Consider the following 27,216-nt stretch of genomic DNA (forward strand, 5'->3'; position numbering starts at 1 on the left):
CCTAGTTTAAATTCAGGAATGGATTTCAGGTGCAAACTACAAAGAGGATATTAAGGTGAGAGTTGAGAAAATGAGTTTCAGAACTTGGAAGTAGACAACCTTTCTGAAATGCTGCCGTGCCCTGGAATAGCTGGGGTATGTCCTGTCAGGCCTCTGCAGCATCTTCTGGCAACCAGTGTTGTCCTTAGAACAGAATGCAAGATACCATAGCTACTGGAATATTGTTAGTGGAACAATATGGGGACAATAGTCCTTAACTCAAGGCTTAAAAGTTAAATTAAAAAGTAACCAGAAGATAAAAGAAAGCCCAATGAAGCATGTGTAAATGACAGGCAGTCATGAGGTCTCTATAGGAAAGCCCTGCCTCTCAAATCAACTACTGAGTGGCATGACAAAATTTAAAAAACATTTTATGATAGGCTTTTAAAGTACACACATAGTTTTGGAGTGAAAGTTAAAATACTGTCCTAGGGTACAAATCAGGAAAAAGAGACATTGCTAAGACTAGAAACAAGGAATTATTTTTCATCACAGTGATGAGATTTAAAATGATTTGCTTTGAGTTTCATGCTAATTCCAGCGATGTTTCATGTATATATTAAAGTGTTTCCAAATATTTTTTTTGAGTCTTTATTAACTTTCCAGGGTAGACACAGATGTATACATGATAAATTTAGATTTATCAGTGTATACCAATGAATATGCTCAAAAAGGCATGATTTAAGATCCTGTAAATAGAATAAAGTCCTTGCAATAGTAGAAAATATACTACTTAAAGGAAAAAAAAAAAAAAAAAAAAAAAAAGAATGATGATCTAGCAGTCATATTAGCAAGATAATGCCTTTAATTGTAGGTAGTGTAATTGTTGTGGGTAATTGGGCTACTCTCTGGCCTAGGTGTTGTAGAGATGTACATAAGATATCCCTTTTATCCAAGAAAAAATAATTTACAGGTAGTTTGCCCTTTCTACAAACACGGTCTTGTTATTTTAAAAGTCAAACATGTGGGCTGTGCCCTTTCTTAGCTACCAGACTCACCTATTCTTTTTTCAGCCCTCACCTTCCTCACTTCTGATTGTGCTCTGTTGCTGCATTGTCTTGCTGTTCTGTTGTCTAAATCCGGGTGGAATAGAGCAGCTGTTGAAGTGTACAGTTGAGCACTGCCTAGCAGAGTGTTTCTTGCTCTGATTGCATGTCGCCAGATCAGGCCTCCTCTTCCAAGTCAGAAGGTGAAGTGTTGAATTAAAAGGAGTGCACCAGTTGGCACGGTGCTTCCACCCTGCCTCCTATCTACAGGGGAAGCTGAACACTGAGGAAAAGGGAGGTAGCGGGAGGCAAAATAAAAGTTGGAGAATCCATCTTTATTTAATAGCTGATACTCTCAAGTTTCTTTCAAGTGGTTGGCAGGTCTGAATAGAAGAGGCCTGCAGAAGTACAGGCTCAGTGTATTAGGAGTTGGAACATATGGGTAGAGAGCACCTTTTATACAGCACAGAGAACACTGCAGTACCTCAAATCCCTGCAGGATGGCAGTTGGCAAAGAACAAATTCTTAGTTTTCCTGTTCATGTATTCAGTCAACAAGTAATGCTTTGGTTCCTTGTATTTGTTTTCTGTCCCTAAGGTTCTTATGCAATGGAGATTACATTTATTTTATTTTTTTTCTGTGAACTGCAGAGCTTTGCTTTGCATATGGCCTCACACATGGAGCTCTGCTCTCAGAGCGGTGTTCAGGACACAGCAGAACAGAGCACATGAGCAGAGTTCCTGGGCTCTACTCTCCTTTTCATTTGCATCTGTCCTCTGATTTAAGTACCATAATATTATATTTCACTTTAGTAACAGGAAAAATTAGTCCCTTTTCGATAAATAACGTGTTGTTCATCTACTGTACATTATTTTCATTAGCTGGGTGACCCTTGCCAGTGATAAACATCAACATATGCAACAGTATATGTTTGCTTGGTTGAACACAGCTAGGTTTCAGTCAGCACTGCTGTTCATTCTTGCAAAATGAGCACAGAAGTATATAAATACAATATACTTTCTGATATTTGTACGCGCAAAGAAAAGCTTTTCTGTACTTAGAGCATTTATTTTACAACTTTATAATTATTAGGAAAAAATAGTAATTACACTCCTGTTTCCTTGGCCATGAGGAAACACTCCCAGTTAAAAGGAGTGCTTTGGAGCATAACAGATGTTTTATCTCTTGGCCTCTGACTTCAAAGGAAAACAGTTATCTGGGAGGCGGAAGAAAAAAAAGGCAGTAATCAATTGTGCTGTCATATTTTCTGAGCATGGCAATTGCTGACTCAGCTGCTTAATCCAGAGTGGTTGAGATTACCTGTTTGGGCAGGCTTGAAATCTTTCAAGTAATGGCAGGATCCTTGGAATTAAATTCTAAAATTAATTATGTATAGTTTTTTAAAGGTAGGGGTTTTTCTTTGTTTTTCATAAACTCCCTAGTACTGTGTATGACTTCTTAGAAGTACAGGTTTTATGCCTCTCTCGTTGAACTTCAGAATACTAGCTTATCATACTAAAAGCTGTTTCTTTTCAGCAGAGACTTTAATTAAACTGGTCATAACAGTTAGATCAAAAATCGTAAATGTTGATATAAAACATAGCTGAGGGTTTGTTTTGTTTTTTCCCTCTCTTTATTTAAAGTTTAAGCATCATATCACCTCTTTCCTACCCCAGAAATATACAACAGCTTTTTATCCTTTCACTTACTGTAATTTATCTTTTCCTAGGATATTTCTTCAAGAGCAACATGGATATTATGGTGTTTCAATGCTTATACTAAGAAAGAATACAATTCTTAGTATATCAGCCAGTCTGTAATCTGTGGTCAAACACCCTTGTGAAATAAGACTAAGACTAAGAATAGCAAGGGTGTAGTCTTGATCTCCAGCAGCCCTTTATGGTATTTTTTTCATGGCAGATACAGGTTATTCGTTCCTAAATACTTAGTTAAAAGAAAGTCTATTACATTCATATTTTTCCCCTAAACAAAAACAATGTTAATGTTGTTTACTCAATTCTGTATTTCTTTAAAGTGACCAGCAAGAATATACCATTAACAAACAATATCTACAGAGCCATTCATTCAATTGAAACAGTTAAAACGTAGCAACAAAAAATATTAATTTCAAGCTCCATTGGTAACCAGGAAAATAGCATTTGCTAAATTATACAGAAGAAATGGTATGGAAATATTTCCCTCCAATTCTTTTTAAGATATTAACAACAACAACAAAATAATACTAAGATGATGTGTTGAGCTATTCAAAAATATTCTGGAAAAACACACATGTTGATATTTAGTTTTCGTGTGACAACATCACCCCAGAGCTGCAAATGCTTCCTCTCACACTGAGTTTGGACATGAATTTAGACAGAAGCAGGATTCCCTACTTTCACATAGTCACCTGCTCAGTTTGTCAGCCCTTCCAGAGAAGGTTGAAGAACGTACCCAGTTGAGGAGCACACAATACAAGGGGAGAAGTCTGTCTTCGTCTCTTGCTTTTCTCCTCTCCCCCTTTTCCCTCTGTTTTCCTTCTCCTTGTTTATCTAAGTCTTTGTGGTACCTTCATACATCATCCACTTTCAGCCTTTGGGAATGTAGCAAAAGAACCAGGTAAGCCTAAACCCGAGTAATTACTCTGTGGCTGCCTCTTCTTCAGCACGTTCACCCTTCTGCATGAGCAATAGCAGATGGAGATACCATAGTGCTGCAAGAGTGCAGCTGCAGTTCAGTCTCCTGGGAAAACTCCATGGGTTTGCTACAGGTCAGCAGTTGCTGGTCTAGAAAGCAAGGAGATGGAGGCTGGGGCCCCCTTTTCTGGAATTTGGGGTGCACTCATTTTCTGGAGGGAAGAAGAGCTGTAGGGTTGGAGTGTAATTCAGGTTGGAGCAAGGAGTTATGTCATTGTGCATGCATGCAAAGGGGGGCAGTTGGAAGGCAGAGCATGTGTGAACACTGTGCTACTGGAGGAATACCTTTAAGAGCGGGGTCACCTGAACGAATAGAGAATTGCAGAATTTAAGTAATGAATAGGTATTAATCCTTGGGAAAAGTACGACTGCCAGCACACAGGAAAGGAAGGAGAAGAATTCTGTGTTTGCATAGTGAACAATGAATTCTCAAACATTTTGAGACTCTATTTTCATTTAAATGTATAGCTAGATGTCTAATTTCTGAAGGGGAGTTTAGAAACCATTCTTTGCATCTGATTTAGACTGCGTCCTGCTTCAGTGCTCTGTATGAGGGAGCAGCTGGAAAGCACTGGCTGTGTAGCTTTAGGAAGAGCTCCACTTTCGTAGGTGACTTCCGTGGGCCTGTTAGGCAAGCACTTTCCCTCTTGCATTACCATGTGGGATTAGTGCACCCAACCCAGTCCCAGCCCCTGCTCATTTCTTCTGAGCTCTTGTTTGAAGATTGCTGAATGTGGTAGGTGTGCTGTCAAGATTACTTCTGTGTCTATAAAGAGGTGCAGTGGAGAAATTATCTATATATTATGGTTTGAAGAATAGCAGTACTTTTTCATGACTTACTATTTAATATGGAGACAGTAACATATTTTGGGGGAAGAGTAGGTTGTGTCAAAATCTGATCAATGTAAGCATTGGCCATCATTTCAGGTCACCATAAAATTGAAATGTTAATCATGCAAGTTGTTAACATTGCTGGTGGGATGTGTTCTGTGCATTTGGTATTGCAACTTAATGATGTGTCTATATGGATTTTTAAACAATTAGTCTCAGTCCAGCTGTGCTCTTTGGGTATGTGTGCACAACAGAGGCTTTAGTTTATGGTAGCAATGTGATGCAGACTATCTCAGGACTCCTGGCATATGCTACAGAGTTGCTACTGAGTAAATTCAGTCTGTTCATCTTGACTGTATACTTGACTGGGCCAGCTAGATTAAGCTAGTGTAAATACATCAGGAAGTATTATGCTTAGTTCTTAATGCATTTTGGTAGATAGGTCCTATAATTGCAGCTGGTATATGATAGATTCTTTTGTTTGTTTGTGCTGTGCTTTATTCTTTTTATATTTGAATTCCAGGCAGGAGGCAGTACACGTCTTTGGAATTAAATTTGAAAAGCACTACTAACAGATGTTGATAATTGTACAGTGCTTTTCACACTGACAGAGAAAAGGGTGAACACAGCTGGTTAAAATGTATTTATTGAAAATAAAATGCTGTGAAAAGTTCTGCTTATTTTAATATAGTGATTAGGCTGAAACAATGTTCAAGCATTTGAACAACAGAAAAAAAATTGAAAGATTTGGTGTCAATTGTAAAATAATGTTTTAGAGTTCAGAAATAATCTAAATTGACTGCAAATCACACAGTGCTTTATTTTTTGAAATCACACAGTGCTTTATTTTTGGAACCTCACTGCTTTTCTTTTATCTTTCCTAACTTTTTCACCCCTCTATTTCCATTTAGATGGTTATTTCCCAAACTATTTGGAGCACAGATAAGACTTTAATAATTCTTTCAAAAGTATATACCTTTATACCTGATATGAAATTAAATGCTCTTTCAGTATCAGTATTCACATTTGAATGGATCTTGGTGGCACATCTCAGCCATCTTTATCCTTCAGAAATTAGTTTTGTGTTTGCTGTTTTTTCTTCCCTTTCAGTGTTATTTCAGCTTTGAACCCATTAATATATGTATTGAACACCTGTCCTGTTTCAGATCCCTGAGGTACCCAGCTCTGAACTTCTCTCCACTTGGAGAAGGAGTCATTAATTACCACTCTTTGTTTGCTAACACTTAGCTAATTTTTAATCCACAACTAGAATTTACCTCCTACCCTATGGTTATTTATTTTCCTTAATAGTTTCTTGTCAAGGATCTTCCTTGGTTTGACAAAAGCATGTGATAAGTTATATCTACCAAATCTTCCCCCATTCTCCCTGTTTCATTAACACTGTCTGACAATTCAAGTAAGACAGAGGCAGCGTTTTCCATCCAGGGAGGTTCAACTTTATCAGTGTGTGTTAGAGAAGTGCTTCATTGTTTTGTTCTTAGTCATGTGCTGTCAGCTACAATAGAGGCATTTTGCCCACAGTGTCTTTAGCTTTTTTTTTTTTTTTTAATTAAATATTATATTCTGTTTTGTTTGTTTGTCTTTATATATATGTATATATACACTAATATTGGTGACAGCATCTCACCTTTTAACTTAGAGGCATTCTTCAGCAGTCATGGTTCATTACTTTTTTACAGTAGGGCAGTGAAGTTGAAATCACAACTAATTTTCCTAATTTTTCTTGAAAAGACATTTTAAGTATTGCTTTTCAAAATGTTTCAATTATTAAAAGTGAAAATTAAGGTAAAGTCATTTCTCTTCTCTGCGGTCAAGACGTGCTGTCTGATTAGCCGCAGGGCGTTATGCAGAGGCCACAAGCCCTCCTCCTGCCCGTGGGTCTGTCACCATGTAGGCAGGGTTGCTGTAGGCAGAGGAGGGCCGGAAGTTGGGCTTTATCACAGTGGGAAGGGCAGGGGACATGGAGCCCGGCTGCTTTGCTGCTCTTCTCAGGCCTACCGGCCACTTCCTTCCACATGGTAGCTGCATGGGCCTCTGCCCATTTGGTCTTTGTTTCCCCATGAAACTTCAACTTACGCAGTAACCTTTTCACACTGACCACCAAATTTCCTGATGCAGTGTGTATTAGCTTCATGCTGTCTTCTGTTCTAGACTTTGAAGTAGTACTTCCACACGCCTTCGAACAGAGAATTCAAACTATGTCATTTTACATGTAGTGGGGTGTGAAGTCACACTCACATATTTCTCCCTTCTTTCTTGGGTCAGTCAGACTTGTTCAGAGTTTGTGAAGTGCTTCAGAGTTTTGAAGTACTAGGACATTGCAGAAATTCAGTTCAATTTACAATTACTAATAAATTAGTCAAAAATAGGAAGAGAGTTATGATGTTCTGGTATCTTACTGAAGTTATGGGAGAAACACTGACAGAAAAAAAGATCTTAAAAGCTACTTTCCTCTGTAACCCTCATTGTATGGTTTTGTTGTGAAACGTTCAATCACAGATAAAATTAAAAGCCCATATTTCTAGGTGAGTAACTTAAATTATTGAACAGTCTTTGAACTGTCTCTCTTGTGCCAGCAGTTTCCAAACTGAATTTAGGAGACTCCATAGTTGGCTACAGGCTTTATCTTCATTTTTCACCTCCCTTCCATCTGGAGAACACTTTCTAATTACTTCTTGTTTCCCAGATCACTCCTGGCCTTTGCTCACATGCTGGGTGGAGATTACACTCTCCTATTAGCCCTTTTAAGGTCCGAAGAATGCCAGCCATGCCATGTGTGAGCAATCCACAGGCACTATTAGCACTGCTCGAGTAGCTCTTGATAACGCTCCCTTTGAAGTCAATTAAAGACGTCAGGGGGTGGGCTGGGCTGCTGCTGTCTACTAACACCTCTCATTAGGGGGTGGAGGATGGGGGGGCGCTCAAACAGGTGATTTTTAGTATTTTAAATAAGAAATGGCAAAAGTACCCAGAGTTGCAATCCCCTTTGTTTGTCCTTGCTTTCCCTTCTTCTCAAACAAATCTGACGTTTTAAAAAGTCTGAATGAAGGAATAACTCAAAGTCCCAGCAAAGCAAATCTAGACAGATTGTAAAGACAATAGAAATCAGGTTAGTGTTTCATTTGTGAAAGAAAGTCTTCGGCAGTCATTTTTCAGTGCATAGTCTGGATGTGGACAGCCCCTTTCATCATCATTTGAATCGAGCTGAGGACACTCGCTTTTATAGAAGTGTTTAGTACTGTGCAGCTTCGGAAACTTGAGATGTTGTAAATATTAATGTATGTAAAGTTATTTAAAGAGTTAAGAGGAAGTTGTTGTATTTGTCCTTGTGTTTATATATAAGCTTCTAAAGGTTCTGAAGCAGTATATTGCTAGAGAGCGGACCAGTGAAGCTGGTGCATGGCCTCTTGAGTTTGCATGTATTCAGCAGTGATGTTAAATACTACTGGCGGTTAACTCCTAATAAATAATAAGCAGTAATTTTGTTACAAGTTTAAAAATAATCCAAAGTGGTTAGTTTAAATTTGACAGGCCCTTTCAGTTCATATCAGCACATCCTCCTATTCTATCCCATTGGTGATCATTTCTATTCTCACTGTGGCTTCTCTCCCCACAACAGCAGGGGGATGCAGTGAACAAAATGATTCAGGCAGCAAGTATATATTTGCAAGCACTATGTCTGTATGTTTCTCTTTCTAAACTGCTGTATCAATGCTGACTTAAAATGGTATTGTTTTTGTCTGCTTTTGTTTGTTCATAGAATTAACCTAATAGAGTTTTTTTTTTTTTTTTTTTTTTTGAGGTGCACAGCCATGATTCTGCAAATCTTGCTCTAACATCAGTTGTGCTTACATATTTTTGCTAAACATCGTACTTAATAGACTAGTCATCCCTCCAATAAACAGCAATTGAAAACTGAGATGCTAGTACCTTTTCTTACTCTTTTTACAGCCTTTGTTGCTGGTGGTTCAATTTATGCAGTACTTATGTAGGCAAAAACTAGTCACTATAGTATGTAATTACTTCTCTTTTTCCTTAATGTGCCATCTATCTTCTATTGCGTATTTATAGTATCTCATTTAATTTTACTTGGTTGATGCAAGGAAATAAAATGGAGAGGGTTTTCAACATTAATACTTATTATACAAGTTATTTATTTCCAACCATCTCAAAGAGTGTTTGAGAGAAATGGCTTAACTTATCTGCTAGTGTGTGCAATAAAGATAAAATGAGAGATTGTTTACTTGGCTAAAAAAGACACATTATTTGTTTTCTTTTGAAATAGCTGAGTATGTGACATGCAAATGATTGTAGTAACAGCAATGTACATCTCCAGCAGAAGGGTTTGGATTTGTTCAAGGAGTATCAAAAGCAAATTTAAAAACAAACAAAAACCTGACTTACTGTTTTAAATAACATTTATCAGCCTACACACTGCTGTATCACTGAGTAACTGTCCTGGAATTTATTTTTTTTTTTAAATAAATTATGTTATGAGGTGCATTACTGAGTTGTCGCTTGGACCACTGTGGGAGGAACTATATGAAGTAAATAGAGGAGATTGTAAAAATCTTTGAAACTGATTTATTCGAATAATAAAAAACATAAGCACAAGAATTCTGATATTCTGATTTAGTCCCCATTTACATCTGGGAACTGAGATCAGTTAACTGTCTGGAAGCCCCCCCACACACACACACACACCTCCCAAGAAATGTATGTTAAGCTTGATAACTTTATTTCATTTTGTACCAGCCTGGTACCACGGGAATGCTGTTTTATTACGTACAAGTGTATGTAATGTGTTTTTTCACTTGTTCAATAGAAACAATGATTGTTGATTCACTCAACAGCTGCTGAAAATGTTAAATTCAGTTTTTGTTTGACTTTTTTCTTTAGATTGTTTTTGGTTTAGTCTATTGTTCTCTTCTCATGGTGTAGAGCGCAGCACTTTTTTCTGTTGTTCCATTTACACTGACATGTCTAACCTGCTGCATCCACTTTTAAGTTTAATTGTCTCTGCCTTGCTTCAAACAGCAAGTTTGAAAAATCCATGTTGGATGTGTTGTGGTATATGTATGTTATATATATATGTATATATATATGTATATTGTAGAAGTAGAAATAATAATATTTGTAGCCATAGAAAACAACAGTAACTTATACTAAATTCACACTTCATGGAATCTTAAATGGTATCACGTTAGACAGATCCTTGAATAAACTCAAGGCTTCAGAGCTTTATTTTTCCCATCTAAAAGTCCAAGCTGCATATCCTGGCAATGTATTGCAGTTTTTCTAATAACCCTTCTTCTGCAGTTAAAGTCAGCATGTCTCAGTTAGCAAAATGTTTTCCTTAGCAGATGTCATACAGCAAGTAGTGGACACTAAATATGCCTAGTGCTGAGGTTACTGAGGAGATGTAGCTTCTATCTCTAGCATTGGATTGTTTTGTTAATATATGTTTATTTGCTACTGTAAGGAGTTACATTGAAAACAAGCCTGGACCTCTACATTTCACAGAGTATTTCTGATAACCATCAGAGCAATTTTTTCTGATAGAAATTGTTGAAATAAGAGTCATTGGGCTTGCATGTTAAATATAAATCTATTAATCACATATCTAACCATAATAACATCCACTGTTATAGTGCAGACACTTCCTGCTCCTGTGTGCATATATTTGGCCAGCAGTGCATTACTGGTTCCCCCAACCTCATGCTAGCAGTGAAGAGCAAGATGGCACATGGTTAGCAAGGCTGTGCAAGAAGAATCCTTTTGTCTTTGAGCTAGGACAGCCCCTGTCGAGAGGCAAAGCAAGAAAGAAGTGGTGATGCTACTGTATCAGAATTGCCCTGGCTTGAGGGCTTCTGCTTCTGAACATGGGCTAGGGCAAAGTCACAGTTACGCTAATATCCTTCTGAGTCATGTTTAGGTGCCAGCTGACCTCTGCTCTATCATGTGCAATGATCTCGTAACAATAAATGTTAAAAATTACCGTAAGGCTTTGCACTTGAGAGGCCCCTGTATTCTTGGTTCTGCCCTGTACTGAAAAATTATTGTATGGTTATTATATGACTTTGTTAGAAAGTCTGATTTGTAAAATAGATTGACAGCAATTTTAAGTTATTATTTTAAAACAGAATTTTACGTAGAGATTAAACTGATGTGTCTTTTAATATCAGTGCAGGTATCAGTGTTGCTCGATTTTGTAAGCTGTATTGACATGAGCACCTCTCCCAATTGAAAAACACAACAGGGAGTAAGCAATAACATAAAATTATTTTTAGAAAATGCATTTTTAATTACTGAGCTGCTTAATTATTGAGTACTACTGAAAATATCCTGTGAACCTCATCACTATGCAAATGTATTCAGTTTTGGAAACAATTAAATGGTAATAAAGCATTCTTTTTTCTTTTACAACATATTACCGTAATGAAGCTGTTACCTCTCAGTGTGCATTTTAATGAGTTTTAAGTAACATTTTAATGAGCTCAACATTACCATAAACCCAAGGATTAGACAAAATTGAATTTACTAGTGAAAGGGAAGGGTTCATTAAGAGTTAATTATATTGTTTTAGAAGAAATATAATACATTTTATGATGTTCCATCAACCAAGAATCCATCATGAGATCTATACTTATTAATAGGTGCAGCAATGACATTATTATATTGACATAAAAACATGGGCTTGCACACTCCTGCTCGGGTTTCCAATGAAAGCTTCTGTATTGAAATCCCTGGGTCAACTTTATTCTTATCCAGCTTGTTATTACATCTGAGGAGAAAAAATGCCAGGCTTTGTATTACTGGTTTGTAATTCCACCTACAATTTTTATAAACATCATGAACAGTGAAAGCAAAGTTTAATGGATTTACCATTGCCACTAGGATCTAAAGGCAGGTTATGAATAAATGTCTTGGATTTGTTATTAAAAATAAATATAAAAAAAAAAAAAAAAAGAAAAAAGAAAAGAAGAAGAAGGAAAAAAAAAGACCAGTAGAGAAATTTGAGTCTAAATTGCCAGCACTGTTGGCATGCCCACTCCAACAATAAGCTGTTGAATTTCTGCAGTCCAGGCTCCTGGAGGCCCAGAAGTGCCAGGTAAATTTGTACTCTGTGCATGCAGCAGCTCTTTGTCAGCTGCACCGTACATTCAGATGAATTTCATTAGCAAGCTCTGCACAATACGGAGTTAAACTCCTCATGCTCAGTAAGTTCAGTTACATATTAGATTTACTGCTTTGCATCTGCCAATGTTGGCATTTCTATTTAGCTGTTTGAAAAATAGTATGGAGGGTTGTGGCTTAGAGCCCTGAGATGTCTGGTTAGAAATTATCATAAAAAAAAAAAAATCTCTCTCTCTATATATATATATTAATTGCACTGAATTAGTATAGTGCTCTCTTGTTCATACAATAGCCCGGTGACCTGCTATTTAAAAAAATAAAAAAAGAGTTTTGCTGGTGTCACAGTCTTTTACTGGGAGTAGGAGGGGGAAGACTCTGGAGGGCTCGAAGCTTTCATGATTTTCAGAAAAATGGCATTGATCTCCAGTGTCCTGCTGGTGTGGGGGAGAGTTCTCACAAATTTCTGCTAAGTGTGGAGTTGTGATCAGCAATTAGACCTGTTGGAGTCCCATACACTCCTCTGTATGTGAGACCCAAAGGTGTGCCCTGAGAGTGGTAAAGAATTAGAAAATTGCTGAGTTTCAAAATACTGTGGTGAACCTGCAGACCTATGCTGGAAGAATGATTCCTCAAGACAGAAGTCAGGGTACTGGAGGCATTAGAAAAGAAGTCTAATTAGTACCTTGGATTGAATAGGTGCCCAAAAGGAAGTGCAAAGTGTAGCTATTAAGCAGATAATAAATTTTGGATATGACAAGAAGAAAGCAAAGAGCCACTGAATGCCTAATCATGAGCTACATTGTGCTCAGCCTCCAGTTGTTCACCAGTAGAAGCGCTTCCATCTCTCATGAGTTGTTTGCAGCTGGCCCGTCAGTTCCTAAGTAAGGAAGTCCCGATGAAGAGAATTAGATTGTTAAAATCAGACATGTTTGAGCTATCAGCTGGGCATTGTTTAGTGCCCCACATATTCCCCCCCAGAAGCTCACCTCTTTGTTTGAGTGTGGAAGCACAGCCATGCATGTGGAAGTCTTCAGAGAGAAATGAAAATGTTCCACACCCACATCTGGAACTGTTCAGAAATGGAGGAGCAGAGCTACAGAGGTCCTCCTCTAGGGACAGTTTAATTCAATTTGCCTTAATTGAAGCTGCACAAGCAAACTAGAGAATGTTTCCAGTTCTCCTGGTCTCAGAGAAATCCCACAGCATGCACTGGTTATAAGAGCTATTGTGTTTTATGTATTCCTTGTTCTAAATATAGGGAAATATAATGCATGGTTTAACAATACATTTTCCTTGGTGGAAAATCTGGTTTAAGTAGTTCTATTCTCTCCTGGCCACTCATTTCCTCTGCGTGTAATAGCTTGTCATTCTCTCAATTGCTTATGGATCTGGGCTGTGAACTGAGTCAGTGGAGTGATCTGGGTTAAAAATCCCCCAAACAGGAGAATTTCTCTGTTGTTTTCTGTTTTGTTTTGTTTTCTCTAATTGGCATGGAAGAAAACATTTGTGCTACTTGGCCTAAAATCTATCCCAGGTGAATACTGTGGCAGGCTAAAAATTCCCTTCATCCAATCCTGTCTAGTCTAATAATCTAATCTGCCTATTTCAATATTATACTTTGTCTATCATATGGTGCTTGAACACTATCTTGTCAGTGTAGCCTCTTGTTTTCTAATCCAATTGAGAAATGACAGTAGCTATACGAATGTACACAAATTAAATCTTTTGTGGGAGTTACAGACACAGGTACCTTGTGTCTAGTTAAACTCAGTGCTAAGAAGGAATAAAATGGATGACTTCAGTGGGCTGGGAGGTTCACATTTAAAGCAATACCTCTTGGAATATTTAGTTATTCAATGTGCCAGTGCTGGAATAGACTCTTCATTGCACTAGTTGTTTATGTATAAAAGCCTAAGTGAGGGGAAAGATTGTAAAAAAGATTTTATGTTTTAACTGTGGGATTAAAGGTTGGACTAGGTTATTTCAGAGGCTTTTTTCAACCTAAATGATTCTATGATTCTATTAGCAGAGGTGTTTCCAACTCCAAGACCCTAGGGAAATGTGAGCCCTTCATCAGAAGGGCTCCAGCTGCTGAGTGGCACACCCATTTCAGGCTGCTTTAGAGATGCTTCCCAGGTTGTTTCTCCTCTATAGTCTGGGATAACCAGACTAGGAAGAGTTGTGCTGTTTGCTAGTTTTCTCATAATTTAAAGCCCTCAGCAGTTACATAGTTACCTTGATTTTCTCTTGTATTGAAGTGCCAGAGGACTATTGAGCACCGAGTTTAGAAGGATGGGTGACACAGAGGATTTATTTTGTTGTTCTTGTTTTATTGTACTGTTAGTTTTTCTATTATGCAAAACTTGTTGTGCATGAAACAGCACTTTGGGAAAGTGGTATTAGGAAAAAAAAGATTGTTTCACCTCTACTGCAAGTCAAAATATTACGCTACTACGTTTTCAATAGTGTGTCTGGTAGCTGGTGTAACTGCTCAGCTGAAGGTCATTTTGATTCTCAGGTACAGAACAGAGAAACTGGAGGGTGGAGCTGGACACCCAGGCTCCGGTCTCCCGGTCTCCCTCTGGGTGCTTAAACTTCGCTTTCAAAATCATTGCTTTAGGCTACTACAGTTGGTCTTTGCTTCTGCTTCTTTATTTTTTTTTTCCCTCTTGGCACAGTGTTGTGAATAATAATGAGGGCAATGTGAACTCTCATATACTTTTCTCTTTTGAAAGTAAATGGGACAGTTATATTTCATACTGCAAGAAAGTAATTCCTTACACTATTTGAGCAGCTCAAAATTGCATAAGATTTCCTGCAAATTATGTTATTATCTTCTTTGTTTTGCATAAAATCACAAATTTGGGCATCCTGTCCGTGGTTAGACAGTATAAAACTACCGTTTTATCTAGTTGTTTGTGGGTCATTTCCTAGTTGGCAGTATACCGACAGAACTCAAATGACTCTCTCCTAGGAGTGTTTAATATGGTGTCTACATAACATATTCCTTTGGTTCTTTAGAGCTCTGCAAACTGAAATGCATGAAGCAGAATGATAAGTAAAACATGATTTTGTATTATTCAAGATAATCCAGAGAAATTGTCATCTAACATTTTGTGGACGTTTTTTAAACCTGGAAGGAGCCTTTTATGAAGAAAATTTCATCATGGAAAGAAAGGAAAAAAAAAAAAAAAAAGCAACAACCAAACACTTAAACACAGGAGCACAGGAGGATAGGAGTTTTAATGAACAACACCTTTGGAACACACATCCTTGCTTTTTGAATTTAATGTAGAACATTACAATAATATAAAATTAGAATAATATGTAATCGTAAGTATTAGAGGAGTTTGAGGATTGGGGTTTTGCTATAAATTCTTGGAGAGAGGATTGCCTAAATTGACTACAGCCGTGCATGCACATACTGGCAGCTCATCCTCTTCTGCTGTCCCACTCCCTTCATCGACACTTTTTTCTTCGCTTGGGCCTTCTGTTCCTTACCCTCAAATGACAGGGCCTGTCTCAGTGACATCAATGCAGACATGCTTTATGCAGTTTCCAGTCTCTATTTGCTGGGTCAGGCTCTGAAAAAGTGAGAACAGCCAAGCCCTCCAGAAGGTTAGCAATTAGAAAGTCACCCTGGGCTCAGGCCCTGCAGGAAATATCACCGCAGAGCCTGTCTTCAGTGACTTGCCCGTGTACAGGACAGAGGGCATGAGGCCAGCCAGGACTATACAGCAGGCCTGGTGAAACGGCATCTGGCAAGCACCCTAACATGGCCTGTTGGCACCAGGACAGTTTGCAGGATGAGAAGTGAGGCAGTCCAGAAGCAGCAGGAGGCTCCCACCCATTCTGTGTACCAGCTGCAGGTGCATCTCCTGCTCCATATTTGATGAAGTGTGGCTGTGCAGCCCCTTGCAAAGCTTATCGAGCTTATGTTATGAAAGGCTGTTGAGAAATACACATTGTATGTCTGCTTAGATATCTTGTTTTCAGTCCTGACTTCTGAGGAGAACAACATGAAATCTCTGAAAAAAAAAAAAAAAAAAATCATAATCCTGCTCAGAAAAACTGAATAGATGACTTCTAGTGTATAATTACCAGATGTAGCTTGATAGAGACCAGGGTTAGATGAAGAGGATGGGGGATGGAAGGAAGAGAGTTCCTATGTTAGAGGGCAAGAGACTGTTTTGTTTGATGATTTGCCTAATGTGGCTGAAGTATATAAGTAATGTGGCAGTGACCCCCTGCCAAGATGGGAAAGCGTCCCAGCTGCTGTTGTATGTGTTGTGCGTGTGTACACTGGAAATTTATTAGAGGCTATTCACACTTCAGCGCAGCTCAGAGATTGCAGACTGTATTATATTGGTTAAATGAAGCATGTAACATTTTATATTTCTTGTACAAGAAATATTCATTCATTTGAACTTGGTTTTGTTATTCTCATCCTTTTTTATTCTTTTGTTTTACTGAAGGTACATGTACATTTTAGGTGTGTTGACTGGGCTTGAACTGGAAGCCCAGAGGACTGAAGTAGCATAAGTGGTTGCAGGAGAACAAACTTGAGTCTGGAAACAGAAAAACACAACTGCTCAATGCTGTGGCAAACTAGGTAGCATTCATTAGGTTGAACATAGTGCTGCATGTACCTGGCAATTCTACTGTTGTGCTCACAACAGTAAAACTGCATGCTGTGATATAGTGGTTTGTGCACTTACTAATTAAATCTCTGTTTTCTGGGGAATCTCTGTGGTGTACTCTGTATATACGATGCAGCTTGTGCATGCTCTTCTGAGGTAATTAGTCAAAAGTTCATGCCTGATATTCATTCACGTATCTTTGACATTCAGTAACTTTCAGGTTTTTTGGATGCCATCGCTTTTGAAATATATATATATATATATATATATACACATACACACATATAGATACATATATACATATACTTGCTTATGAGAATGTAAGAATGGCTGTAGTACAAGAGAGCAAAGGTCTATCCAGACCAGTATTCTTTTTTGTGACAGTAGCCTAAAAGGTATTAGTGAGGATTGCCTCTTCTACCAAACACGGTCTTCCCTGCTGCATTGCTTGGAGAGAAGCATAGCTGATGCAAAGAGTCTTCTAGTGGTTTTGGGGAAACTAGTCCCATATTCTTGCTGCAAAGGAGACATGCTGGCGTACAAGCAGCAGTGAAAGATGCAGTGGTTTTTGAAGCTGTACTCAGTTCCACACCTGATATTCACATTTGTTGGGAAAAAATAAATTACTTGCCCATAATCTTATGAAAATGTAGCCCATTAAATGTAAAGAGCATGTAAAAGCAAATGTCAGACTTGAGTTTGAAGGATTGTTAAATGACTGTTGTAGTAAACTGATAAATGTCTGATCCTTGTTAAATCTTAAGGCTTACAACAGACAATGGATATTTTTCAAAGTTTGCTGTCTGCAATTGTGATACCAGTTCTTCTGTAAAGTCTCTAAAATTTTTAGCAAGTAATAGGGTTTTTAGTGTCTGAAATATAACTCTTGGTAACGTGACCCTTGTTAGCATTAGCAGTCAGGGCAGTGCATTCATCCAGAGTGATTATGCTTTAAAATAAGAAAAAAAAAAGAAAACTGCTTTGTATCCTAGAGAAAAATTTTCAACATATTGCTTTGTATAGCTTTAGATTTCTGAAATTATTTAAATGTGTTCTTTGTGATATTTGCATTCATAAAGAATTCTTGTTTTATGCTTCCCTTTGCCTTTCTTGACTGTCAAAACACAGTGATGCTTTTAAAGATTTATAGCAGATGGGTAATGAGTTTGCTGACTGTTAGCTGTAGCCTTCAGAATTTGTTGGTGGAAGGAGGCGGGAATTTAAAAAACAAAAGTTTATTGGTACCTCAGTGCAATGAAGACAGGTGATAGAACTCTGTTTTCAATCAAGAAACTTAAACATAAATATGTTATGTTCTGAGTTAGAAAAATCTCCACTCTTCTTGCCATCTAGTAGTCAAATAAAATCTTTCAGAAAAATTATGGAGATGTCAGATTGTATTCAAGTGAGTACAATGAATCACAATGACATGATATAGTTTTTCAGTGAGTGTGTATTCAAGCTGTATTGCATACACTTAATTCGGCACAATAGCAGCCTCTAAAAAATCAGAAGCAAATCATAACTAATGTTTGCAATAACTAATACTGTTTAGCATTAGTTTGCAATAGCTAATATACCTGTGTAGTTGTGTAAAAAGGGAAAATAGGTCAGCAGTTAACTGGGTTAACTGTTGGAGAAAGATGACAATCTGACTCTTGCAATGTGTGCTGAAATGAGACAGGAAAAAGCCTATCTTCTTTCCTAACCTTTGTGCAGTCAGCTAGTTGGGGTACATCTCAGACAGAAGTTTAGAGAAAAAGTATGAAAATCTCCCAATAACTCCATTTGAAATCTGTCTACTTCACAGAATCATTTAGGTTGTAAGAGACCTCCAAGATCATCTAGTCTAACCTCTGACCTAACACTAACATGTCCTCCACTAAACCATACCATTAAGCCCTACATCTAAACGTCTTTTAAAGACCTCCAGGGATGGTGACTCAACCACTTCCCTGGGCAGCCCATTTGAATGCCTGACAACCCTTTTGGTAAAGAAGTTTTTCCTAATATCCAAACTAAAACTCCCATGGTGCAACTTAAGCCCATTCCCCCTTGTCCTGTCGCCAAGCACGTGGGAGAACAGACCAACCCCCACCTCTCTACAGCCTCCTTTAAGGTACCTATAGAGAGTGATAAGGTCGCCCCTGAGCCTCCTTTTCTCCAAGCTAAACAATCCCAGTTCCCTCAGCCGCTCCTCATCAGACTTGTTCTCCAGACCCCTCACCAGCTTTGTTGCCCTTCTCTGGACTCTCTCAAGCACCTTCATGTCCTTCTTGGGCGAAGGGCCCAAAACTGAACACAGTACTTGAGGTGCGGCCTCACCAGAGCTGAGTACAGGGGGACAATTGCTTCCCTAGACCTGCTGGCCACACTGCTTCTTATGCAAGCCAGGATGCTGTTGGCCTTCTTGGCCACTTGAGCACACTGCTGCCTCATATTCAGCCAATGCTCCCAGGTCCTTCTCTGCCAGGCAGCTTTCCAACCACTAATCTCCCAGCCTGTAGCTCTGCTTGGGGTTGTTGCGCCCCAGGTGCAGGACCCAGCACTTGGCCTTGTTGAACTTCATGCAGTTGACCTCAGCCCATCAGTGCAGCCTACCCAGATTCTCCTGCAGAGCCTTCCTACCCTCGAGCAGATCAACACATGCACCTAACCTGGTGTCATCTGCAAACTTACTGAGGGTGCACTTGATCCCCTTATCCAGATCACCAATAAAGATATTGAAGAGAATAGTGGACGCCACTAGTGACCGGTCTCCAACTGGATATAACTTCATTCACTATACCTATTTAATAGTGGTTGTTCATGCACCTGACTTCTAACACTATGATTATCAGCTTCTCTGTTAACTTTGTTTAATAAATTCTCTGTTCAGAAGCAAGGGTCTCTCACTTTACGTTTAGATGTTAATGCTCATCAAAGGTCCAAATTCTATAAACAATTGTATCTGCATATAGGAGCTGTTAAAATCTTTAGAGGACATATAAGAACAGAGTGTTTTTCCCACATCATTGTTCTGCTTTTTGCTGAGGCCTGAAAATAAAGAGCAAGTTCCCTATAACTGTAAGTAGTAAGTAGGTTATTAAGTTCAGAAGCACATGGAATATTGAGTGAGAAAAATGGATGAAGCCAAAGAAAAGTGCTGAATCTGAAAGGAAGAGCATTTTCTGTTTCTTTATGCAGATATCTCCCTACTACTCTCTTCCTCACTTTGATTTCCCGGGGCCCTACTAATTGGACATTGTTGAAGCAGCTGGACCCTTTGAAAATACTCTAACACCTCTGAAAATTAAGCTTTCGGGTTTTGGACTTCCTTGTAAACAGTGAAGTCTGAACATTTTGAGTTATAGTAAATTAGCTATCATTCATGTTTCCTAGGCAATATCTGTATCAGGAGAGAGGAAAAAGTAGACACAAGAAGGAAAAAGAAAAAGTGTAGTTCTTCATATTTTTTTTTACAAAAATTTCCATGATTGTTTGGCAGCTCCTCCAGGGCTGTGCATATGCAGAGGGAGCTCAAGACTCCCTTGGAGTCCTGCCTAGGACTGTTGCCTAATTGTGAATTTGTTTATAATTTCCCATACAAAATGTGACAGAGGTTTAAACAAAAGGTAGGGCAGCAGCATCCTCTAAGTGTATTATTCGTTTTAACAAGGAAGTCTGTCTGTGACCCCTTGTTCTTGTCACTCCATTCCAGCAGGCAGTGCCAGCTTGCTCTGAGGCCATTTCTGTAGGTGATAAATACTACCCAAGCTCTGAAATACCCCCCCCTACACCATACATTATTTCAAGTATTTTAATCCCTTAATCTATACACACATACACTGTGTGACATCTAAGCAGTTATCTGACATAATAATTCATGTTGACTGTGCATATCAGTATGTGTCGTAGGAGAAAAGTGCCAAGCAGTGGTGGAGAGACAAGGATTTAGGAAAATACCTGGGGGGTTGCAATGTCTTGGGATCAGGGGAGACCTACTTGTGTGTGGCATATAACCAACCTACCACCAGTATGGTCGTGTAAATTCCTTATGTGAGAGTCATAATATCCTCAGATAAGCACCAAATGGAACAGAAGGGACAAGATGAAGTACCAGGACCCAAGTTACAGAAGCACATTAATATTTATTCGGTATCTCTTTATACCCTCTAGTCAACATGACAGATGTAGCTGTGTTTTAAGACATTATCATTCACTGAAAAAGGGGAAAAGGAGGTTTTCCCTCCCTCCCCTCCCCAATAATGTCAGATGTTCGCTGTGTACATCGGAGGAAGGAAGAGGAGAGCTGAGCGCTGGTGGGAGAAGAAGGCAATTATTCCAGAGCCTCCTAGTGGGCACATGCTTCTTCCTTCCAGCTTCACTGATTTGGCCATGGGCCGGGGGCTCATGGGACATGGACCAGATTGAAAAAGTGGAAACAGACAGATGGTTATCTGTAGTCATCATGTAAATGTAAATCCTATAAACATGTTTTCTTTCTAAGGGCCTGGAAGCTGTTGTAGTGGAAAGCAGGATTAAGGTATGGATATCTAGCCTAGAATAATTTTGACCCCTCCACCTTTCATCCCACTCCATAAACATTGTTGTTTTATCTCTGGCTCCTTTAAACAAATTTCTGGAGCCTCAAGCAAGGAAATTAATTCAGTTTCTATATAATTCCCTGAGTTTACGAGCATTGGTTTGACCAAGGCCTGGATTTGGGCCTAAGCTGGCAGGTGTTGGTGAGCAGTTGCCGTGGTAGCGGGGACTTCTTTTTGTCTTTTTTTCCTGACTCTGGCAGGTGCCTGGTGTGGAAGCGTTTATCTTGCCGCTGCTGTTGTTAGATGTTGTTTTCATTATTGCTATCGTGGATACCTGTAAGTGGCCATGCAGGGCTTTGCATCCCTTAAACACCGATGTGACAGTTTGCAGACATCTATCTTGTTTGAGCAGCATCAACCTGTTAGAACTACAAAGAGACTGATCAAACTTTAATTAACTTTTGTCCACAGCACTATCGTGTGCTGTACGTGCAATCTAGCTGTCCTTTCTACCCTCTAGCCCTACACTGCCCTCCCAAGCAGTGAGGCCCCAGGCTCCTGGAGCTCATACAGTATCGAGGCCATGCATGGCCAAGTGCAAGGGAGCCAGCATTGTGGCCGGCTGGTGGAGGGGAGCAGCCCTGCTCTGTTTCACCTGGGGAGCTGGGCCTTCAGCTCTCCCAGCCTTTTGTGTCTGTTGTTAAATGTCAAGTAACACCGAGGGCAAGCCCAGCCTGTGTTAACACTGGGCTATAGCAAGGAGGAACATGAGGTGAAGAGGAGCCTGATGGCGGTGCTTCACCTCTTGTGCTGAATGTGTAAAAACAAACAAACAAACAAACAAACAAAAAAAAAAAACAACTGAGGAAGGCTGGCTTCATGAGGGAACAAAAGCCACCGCCAGTGTTGGGAGAGGGGATCCGCTCCAGCACAGTTGCAGTTATTTGGAAGTGTATGGCAATTGTGGATAATTGGCTGAGGAATATTCCACAGCTCTCAACCGCTTTTCTGTTTTCACAGATGATTGTGCCATTAGATATGGTGAATGCACTAAGCTGTGCTGCAACTTTTCCATTTACCCTCCTAATACATGTGAGCTCCACTTCCCATTGATGCTCCCTCCTTCTGTTGCTTTCTGTTCTGCTGAGATCTGCCGCAGTGCTGGGGCAGCTGAGCTTGCTGGCCAGCACCCCGAGATCTCCTCCTTCCGGAGCCCCATTGCTTCTCTCTCAGGGTAACGTTTGGATGTGCCGGGATGGCTGTGCTGATCAGATTAATGTCTGAGCTTTGTGTTATCCGTGTTATGTTTTGTTAAAAGCACTGAATCAGAGAAATTACAGCCTGTGCCCTCTATTCTTCAGCTTTTATTTTTTCTTTTCCTCTGTGCTTTCGTTCTTACTCTTTTCCTTCTTTACCTGGCTTTTTCTTTTCACTCTCTCTGAAATTAGTGTTCACTGTTTTCCTCTCTGGGCTGTTTTCTCTCTTTTATTTATATTCTACAAATTTTCTGTTATCTCTCTCTTTCTGTCCTTGCTTTATTTTTCCCTATTTCATTTTTCCCCACCATTTTTTGTTTTTCTCCCAAACACAGAATGCTATAGATGGAAACACTGAGATATATCTATTCAAGATTCACGTATGTGTTGAGGTACAGAGCAAGATTAAGTAAACCCTGTAGCATCAATTTTGTCTTCCATTCAAGCCACATTTGTAGTAGGACTTGGGTAAAGGAATGTGATAAAATCAAATCTGCCTCATATTCTCATATTCTGCTGCTGATTGGAACCTTGCACAGTCACTGGAATGATTCAGAGAAAGTTAATGTAATTTGCTATGTATCACCTCAAGAAACTGTGTTTGTCAGCTTCATACAGCTGTGTGTAACATTCAGGGAAAATGATTTCCTTGGTATTGCTGTCAGGAGTATAAAGTCATGATGTAGGATCTGCTGATTTTCTGGGGATTTTCCGCTAATGGATTTGCATTGGAGCTTTTTAATTATGCAAAGAGTCAAGCCAATAAAAATTAATACTAGTTTGTGTGTAATCATAATGGAAGAAGTTGATGTATCCTGTCTGTTTACCAGTTGCGTGAAAGAGAGAATATCACTGCCCAGAAGTACTTTTTTTTTCTTTTTTTTTTCCCCTGTATCATAATGATCACAGAGACGCATGAAGATGCTTCCCAAAATAGGTGGTTTTGTATGACCTTTTTTTTTTTTTTTTTTTTTTTTGATTCTTTCCCCGAGGCTGCTAAAGTATTATCTTTCTTGGCTTTGTTTGAAAAATGGTGTAATTCCAAATAGTCAACAACCCAAGATCTTCAGCTTACTACTTCTGTGTTGTGCAGTTCTTAAGTTTATTCCGTTTCATTTTGAAGCTCTATAAATTCTATTTCTGTCAGCTTGAGTATCGGGAATCAAAGGATCAAAGGCATAGAGTGATTTGTAGTAATCAGAAATATTTCATGGTTGAGTCTTTCATTATCTATTGGGAAAAATAAAATGTATCTACTTGGTGTGTTTCTTGAGAAGAATGTGTTCTTGCCAGAGTTGCATCCATTGCCAATTGTGTCCTATCAATGCTATCTTATGCTTGAAGAGCAAGACCTAAGTAATCATTCTTTTCTTTTTTTTTTTTTTTTTTTTCCCTCCTGTTAGAAAAAGAATTAACTGCCAATTAATTTTCTCCTTCCTTTGGGATCTACCTGTGTATCCCAAAATGCAGAACAATAAAAGTTACCTTGTATGTCATTTTGGGTGCCACATTTATACAGCCTGCTCACCTCAGCCCATTTAGAGACCAATTCTTATATGTATTAATCATAGTTTCTTGTGTCTTATTACAGAACAGAAAAATATTCAGTTCCAAATGTTAAAATGGGGCACATTTTATTAACATCAAAAGCAGTAAATTATCTCTGCTTATGAAATGAGACTGAGCAATTTCTGCTGAACTCTTCCTGACTTGCCCCTTCACTAGGATACGGTGTTTTCTAATTTCTCAGAGGGCCCTGCTTCCATTAAGGGCAAGAACTGTTTTAAAGCTGTAATGTAAGCCATACATAGCTGAAATTCAAGTAGAGGAAATGCCCTAAATTCTATTTCAGTAGCTCATCTAGAGATATTTTCAGTTTTATATTTATAAGAATGTCAATTAACCTAGAGACTAGGACACACATGGAAGAATAACGATGAAGTGGATGTCATTTTAACACACTGAAGTCAGGTAGTTGGACCTAAATCTTCTTTATAGGAGCTTGATTTACATAAGAAGCTAGCATGTGTTGCCTAATCTAATTTTCAAGCAGCTTGGTGATTTAAATGTTTTTTGCTTTCAATGTTGTCAGACAACACTGGTCAAAGTTGCAAATATATATATATTAAAATAAATTAAAAAAAAAAAAATGCTGGAAGAACACTGGCAGTGGCATGATTTCAGTTTCTCCTTTCCGAACTGGTGATCAGTTAATCATGTATTGGTGATAACAATAATAGTAGTAAGAGTAGTAAGAGTAATAACAATAATACTCTTAATCAAAGTGCAAGTCAGCAACAAAGTACCAGTTGTGTCACTTCCTTATCTAGCTACTCAAATTGGAGATCCAAGCAAGCCAGATACTCAGCATGCTGTTTTCTGTTATGAAGAGAACTGATATCAGACCTGCAGTACTACTTTTACAGTACTACTTTTCCCATAATGGGAAGTGACCCTGTCAACACTAAAAAGACAAAAAGAGTAATGGGTGCTACAGGTCTTTTATTTATTTATTTATTTATTTAAATGCAGGGTGGTGTTTTTATCTGGAGGGAAAAAAAAAAAGGCATGTATATCAAATCTGCTTCCATTGAATAAAAGGTCATACCTCGCCAACTTATTTTATGAGGTATTTTGTAGTAAACATAAGATACAAAGTCATCACCTAATAATAGTTGAGCAGTGTTTTTTTTTTTTTTTAATTCTATATATATATTTTATCCCCCCACTTACAATGATGTCACTCCTAGTAATTTTTTTCTTCTCTCCCTCATTTTCAATGTTAGTGCTACGAGATGACTTCCGCCAAAACCCTACAGATGTTGTGGTGGCAGCTGGAGAGCCTGCCATATTGGAGTGCCAGCCACCTCGTGGACACCCTGAGCCTACCATCTACTGGAAGAAGGATAAAGTCCGCATTGATGACAGGGAAGAGCGGATCAGTGTGAGTACAGCTCAGGTGGTTGTTCATATATATGGGACCTGCAATAAAGCCAAGTAGCTGAGCATGGCAGACCATCATAGCTTCAGGTCTTTCTCCGTAGCTAATCATGTACACCACTGAAGTGGATGTCAGAAACTGAGTTGAGTTTGCACACCCTTGGAGTAGGACAGTCTTGTGCTGTGTAAAGTGGTGGAAGGACAGAGAGAGGAGCCTTGGCTTCTGAAAATGCAGAAGGAGAGAGGGAGAAATATAATGTATTCACCTTTCTCACAGAGACTTCTTGTTGCACTTGACAGTTTTTGTCCGTGACCTTTCCTAAATAAGGGGTAAAAGTTGTTTATTTCTACTGGTTTAAGTGTCCAGCTTGAACTTCCTGAGGCTTGCTTTGTGCAACTGTTGCAACCAAAGTCTGTTAGAGCCTAGATTTGGTTGTGTAAAGTATGCTATTCGATGTGAGCTGTCTCACCTTGGGACTCAGTGGATCTCTTTGACCAGTTTGGCCTTATCTTTTCTAGATCTCACTTTCCTGAAATGAAAACAATATCAGGCTTTATTTCAGAGAGCTATTTGAAGGATAAAACCAGTCATATCTATGAGATATGCAAATACTCTCTTAGAAAAAAGTAAAACAAAACAAAACAAAAAACCACTAATTTAGGATTACATTGGTAATGCTGAATTTAGTATAGTAATTGGGATGTATGTTCTAAGCAGACTAAAGTTATGCTCTAAAGAATGATCGTCCCTGAATAGGAATACGTATTAAATAAAGGAGAAAAACGGTTTGATTTTTGTGATGGATCATTTCGTGAACTGAATGAAAAAAGTTCCAGCAGAGAGAATTATCTTATCAAGTGAATAGAAATGATATAATGGTCTGTGCAAACTAATGGGACAAATTAAAGGTGTGTGGACATAATTCCTAATTTTTGAATGTTAATTTTTTTTGTTCCTAATTTTTGAATGTTACGTTTTTCACTATTGATATTCATTTAATAAAGTTTTATATTGTATGTGGGGATATGTAATTCATTCAGTGCTGATGTTATTCGATGTGGAAGTACTGTTAGGAACTTGTTCATTGCTTTGGATGCCTAAAGAAGTATTCCAAGCTAAACAATCCAAATAGTTGCTATTTGTGGTATTATGGGCCATCCTGTTTCTGCTACAGTCTACTCAAGAATAGAGGAGGAAGGTAGAGTGGCAGGGAGATACCATTCCCTGACTCTCGAGTTTCTTTGGCTATATTCCAAGTTCATTTTGAAGCACTGCATTCATGTTCTAACTTTTAACCTGCAATTTTGTTACTTTATTTCTTTCAACTACCCTGCTTTTTCTCTATATAAATATCCTTTATACCCAAGAAAACATTAAAGCTTGTGGGAGTCAGGTGAATTCTCAGGCTACATTCAATCTGTTTGCATCAAGGAGAAGAGAAAATCTGTCTTAAATCGGTGAACAAGGAAACTGTTCAATCATTGGGCTACATTCAATCTGTTTGCATCAAGGAGAAGAGAAAATCTGTCTTAAATCGGTGAACAAGGAAACTGTTCAGGCACCAGTAACAATAAAATGAACTAACTAAATAAACCTGAGTGAAACTGCCTTTTTCCTCAGAGAGATGTCAAAAGTGCTTTACATATCATCATGCAAGAAATGCAACCACTCTGCATTGCCAAAGAGGTAGCAAGGAATGAAAGTGTTTGAAATGTAATGCATCTAATGAAAAATAAGGGGATAAAATGAAACACATCTCAAATCAATCAGTAAGATAAAATGCATTCTAGAGCAGCATAATGATATTTAGTTGTATGGGATTATTATTTTTTTTTAAGCCTTTTATATATTTACAAACAAAATATTAAAATGCTTAATTTGTGGAATTTGCCTGAGTGTGTATCTTTTTCTGATATCTTTTGTTTATCTGAATTTAAAAATATGTTTCTTGTTTTGAAACAGATACGTGGTGGAAAACTAATGATCTCCAATACACGAAAAAGTGATGCTGGCATGTACACTTGTGTTGGAACCAACATGGTGGGGGAGCGAGACAGCGATCCAGCAGAGCTGACTGTCTTTGGTAAAGCTACTCAAGCTTTTGTTTCCTTTTCACTACAAATGTTATATATTGAATTGATCTAGG

The 27,216-nt window shown here is 38.5% G+C and overlaps 1 protein-coding gene across 1 annotated transcript in view; it reads left to right on the top strand.

The window, feature by feature from the left end:
* Positions 1-27,216, top strand: part of ROBO2 (roundabout guidance receptor 2) — a gene marked incomplete at both ends in the record, with an annotated part of 468,927 nt that overhangs the window by 296,261 nt on the left and 145,450 nt on the right. Inside the window, 2 exons of the mRNA XM_084291813.1 lie at positions 24,916-25,073; positions 27,033-27,153. Of these exons, the coding sequence (XP_084147939.1) occupies positions 24,916-25,073; positions 27,033-27,153 (279 nt within the window). The remainder of the gene's footprint in view (positions 1-24,915; positions 25,074-27,032; positions 27,154-27,216) is intronic.

The sequence above is a fragment of the Netta rufina genome (assembly GCF_964035555.1).
Source record: "Netta rufina genome assembly, chromosome: 1".
In the NCBI taxonomy this organism is placed as follows: Eukaryota; Metazoa; Chordata; class Aves; order Anseriformes; family Anatidae; genus Netta; species Netta rufina.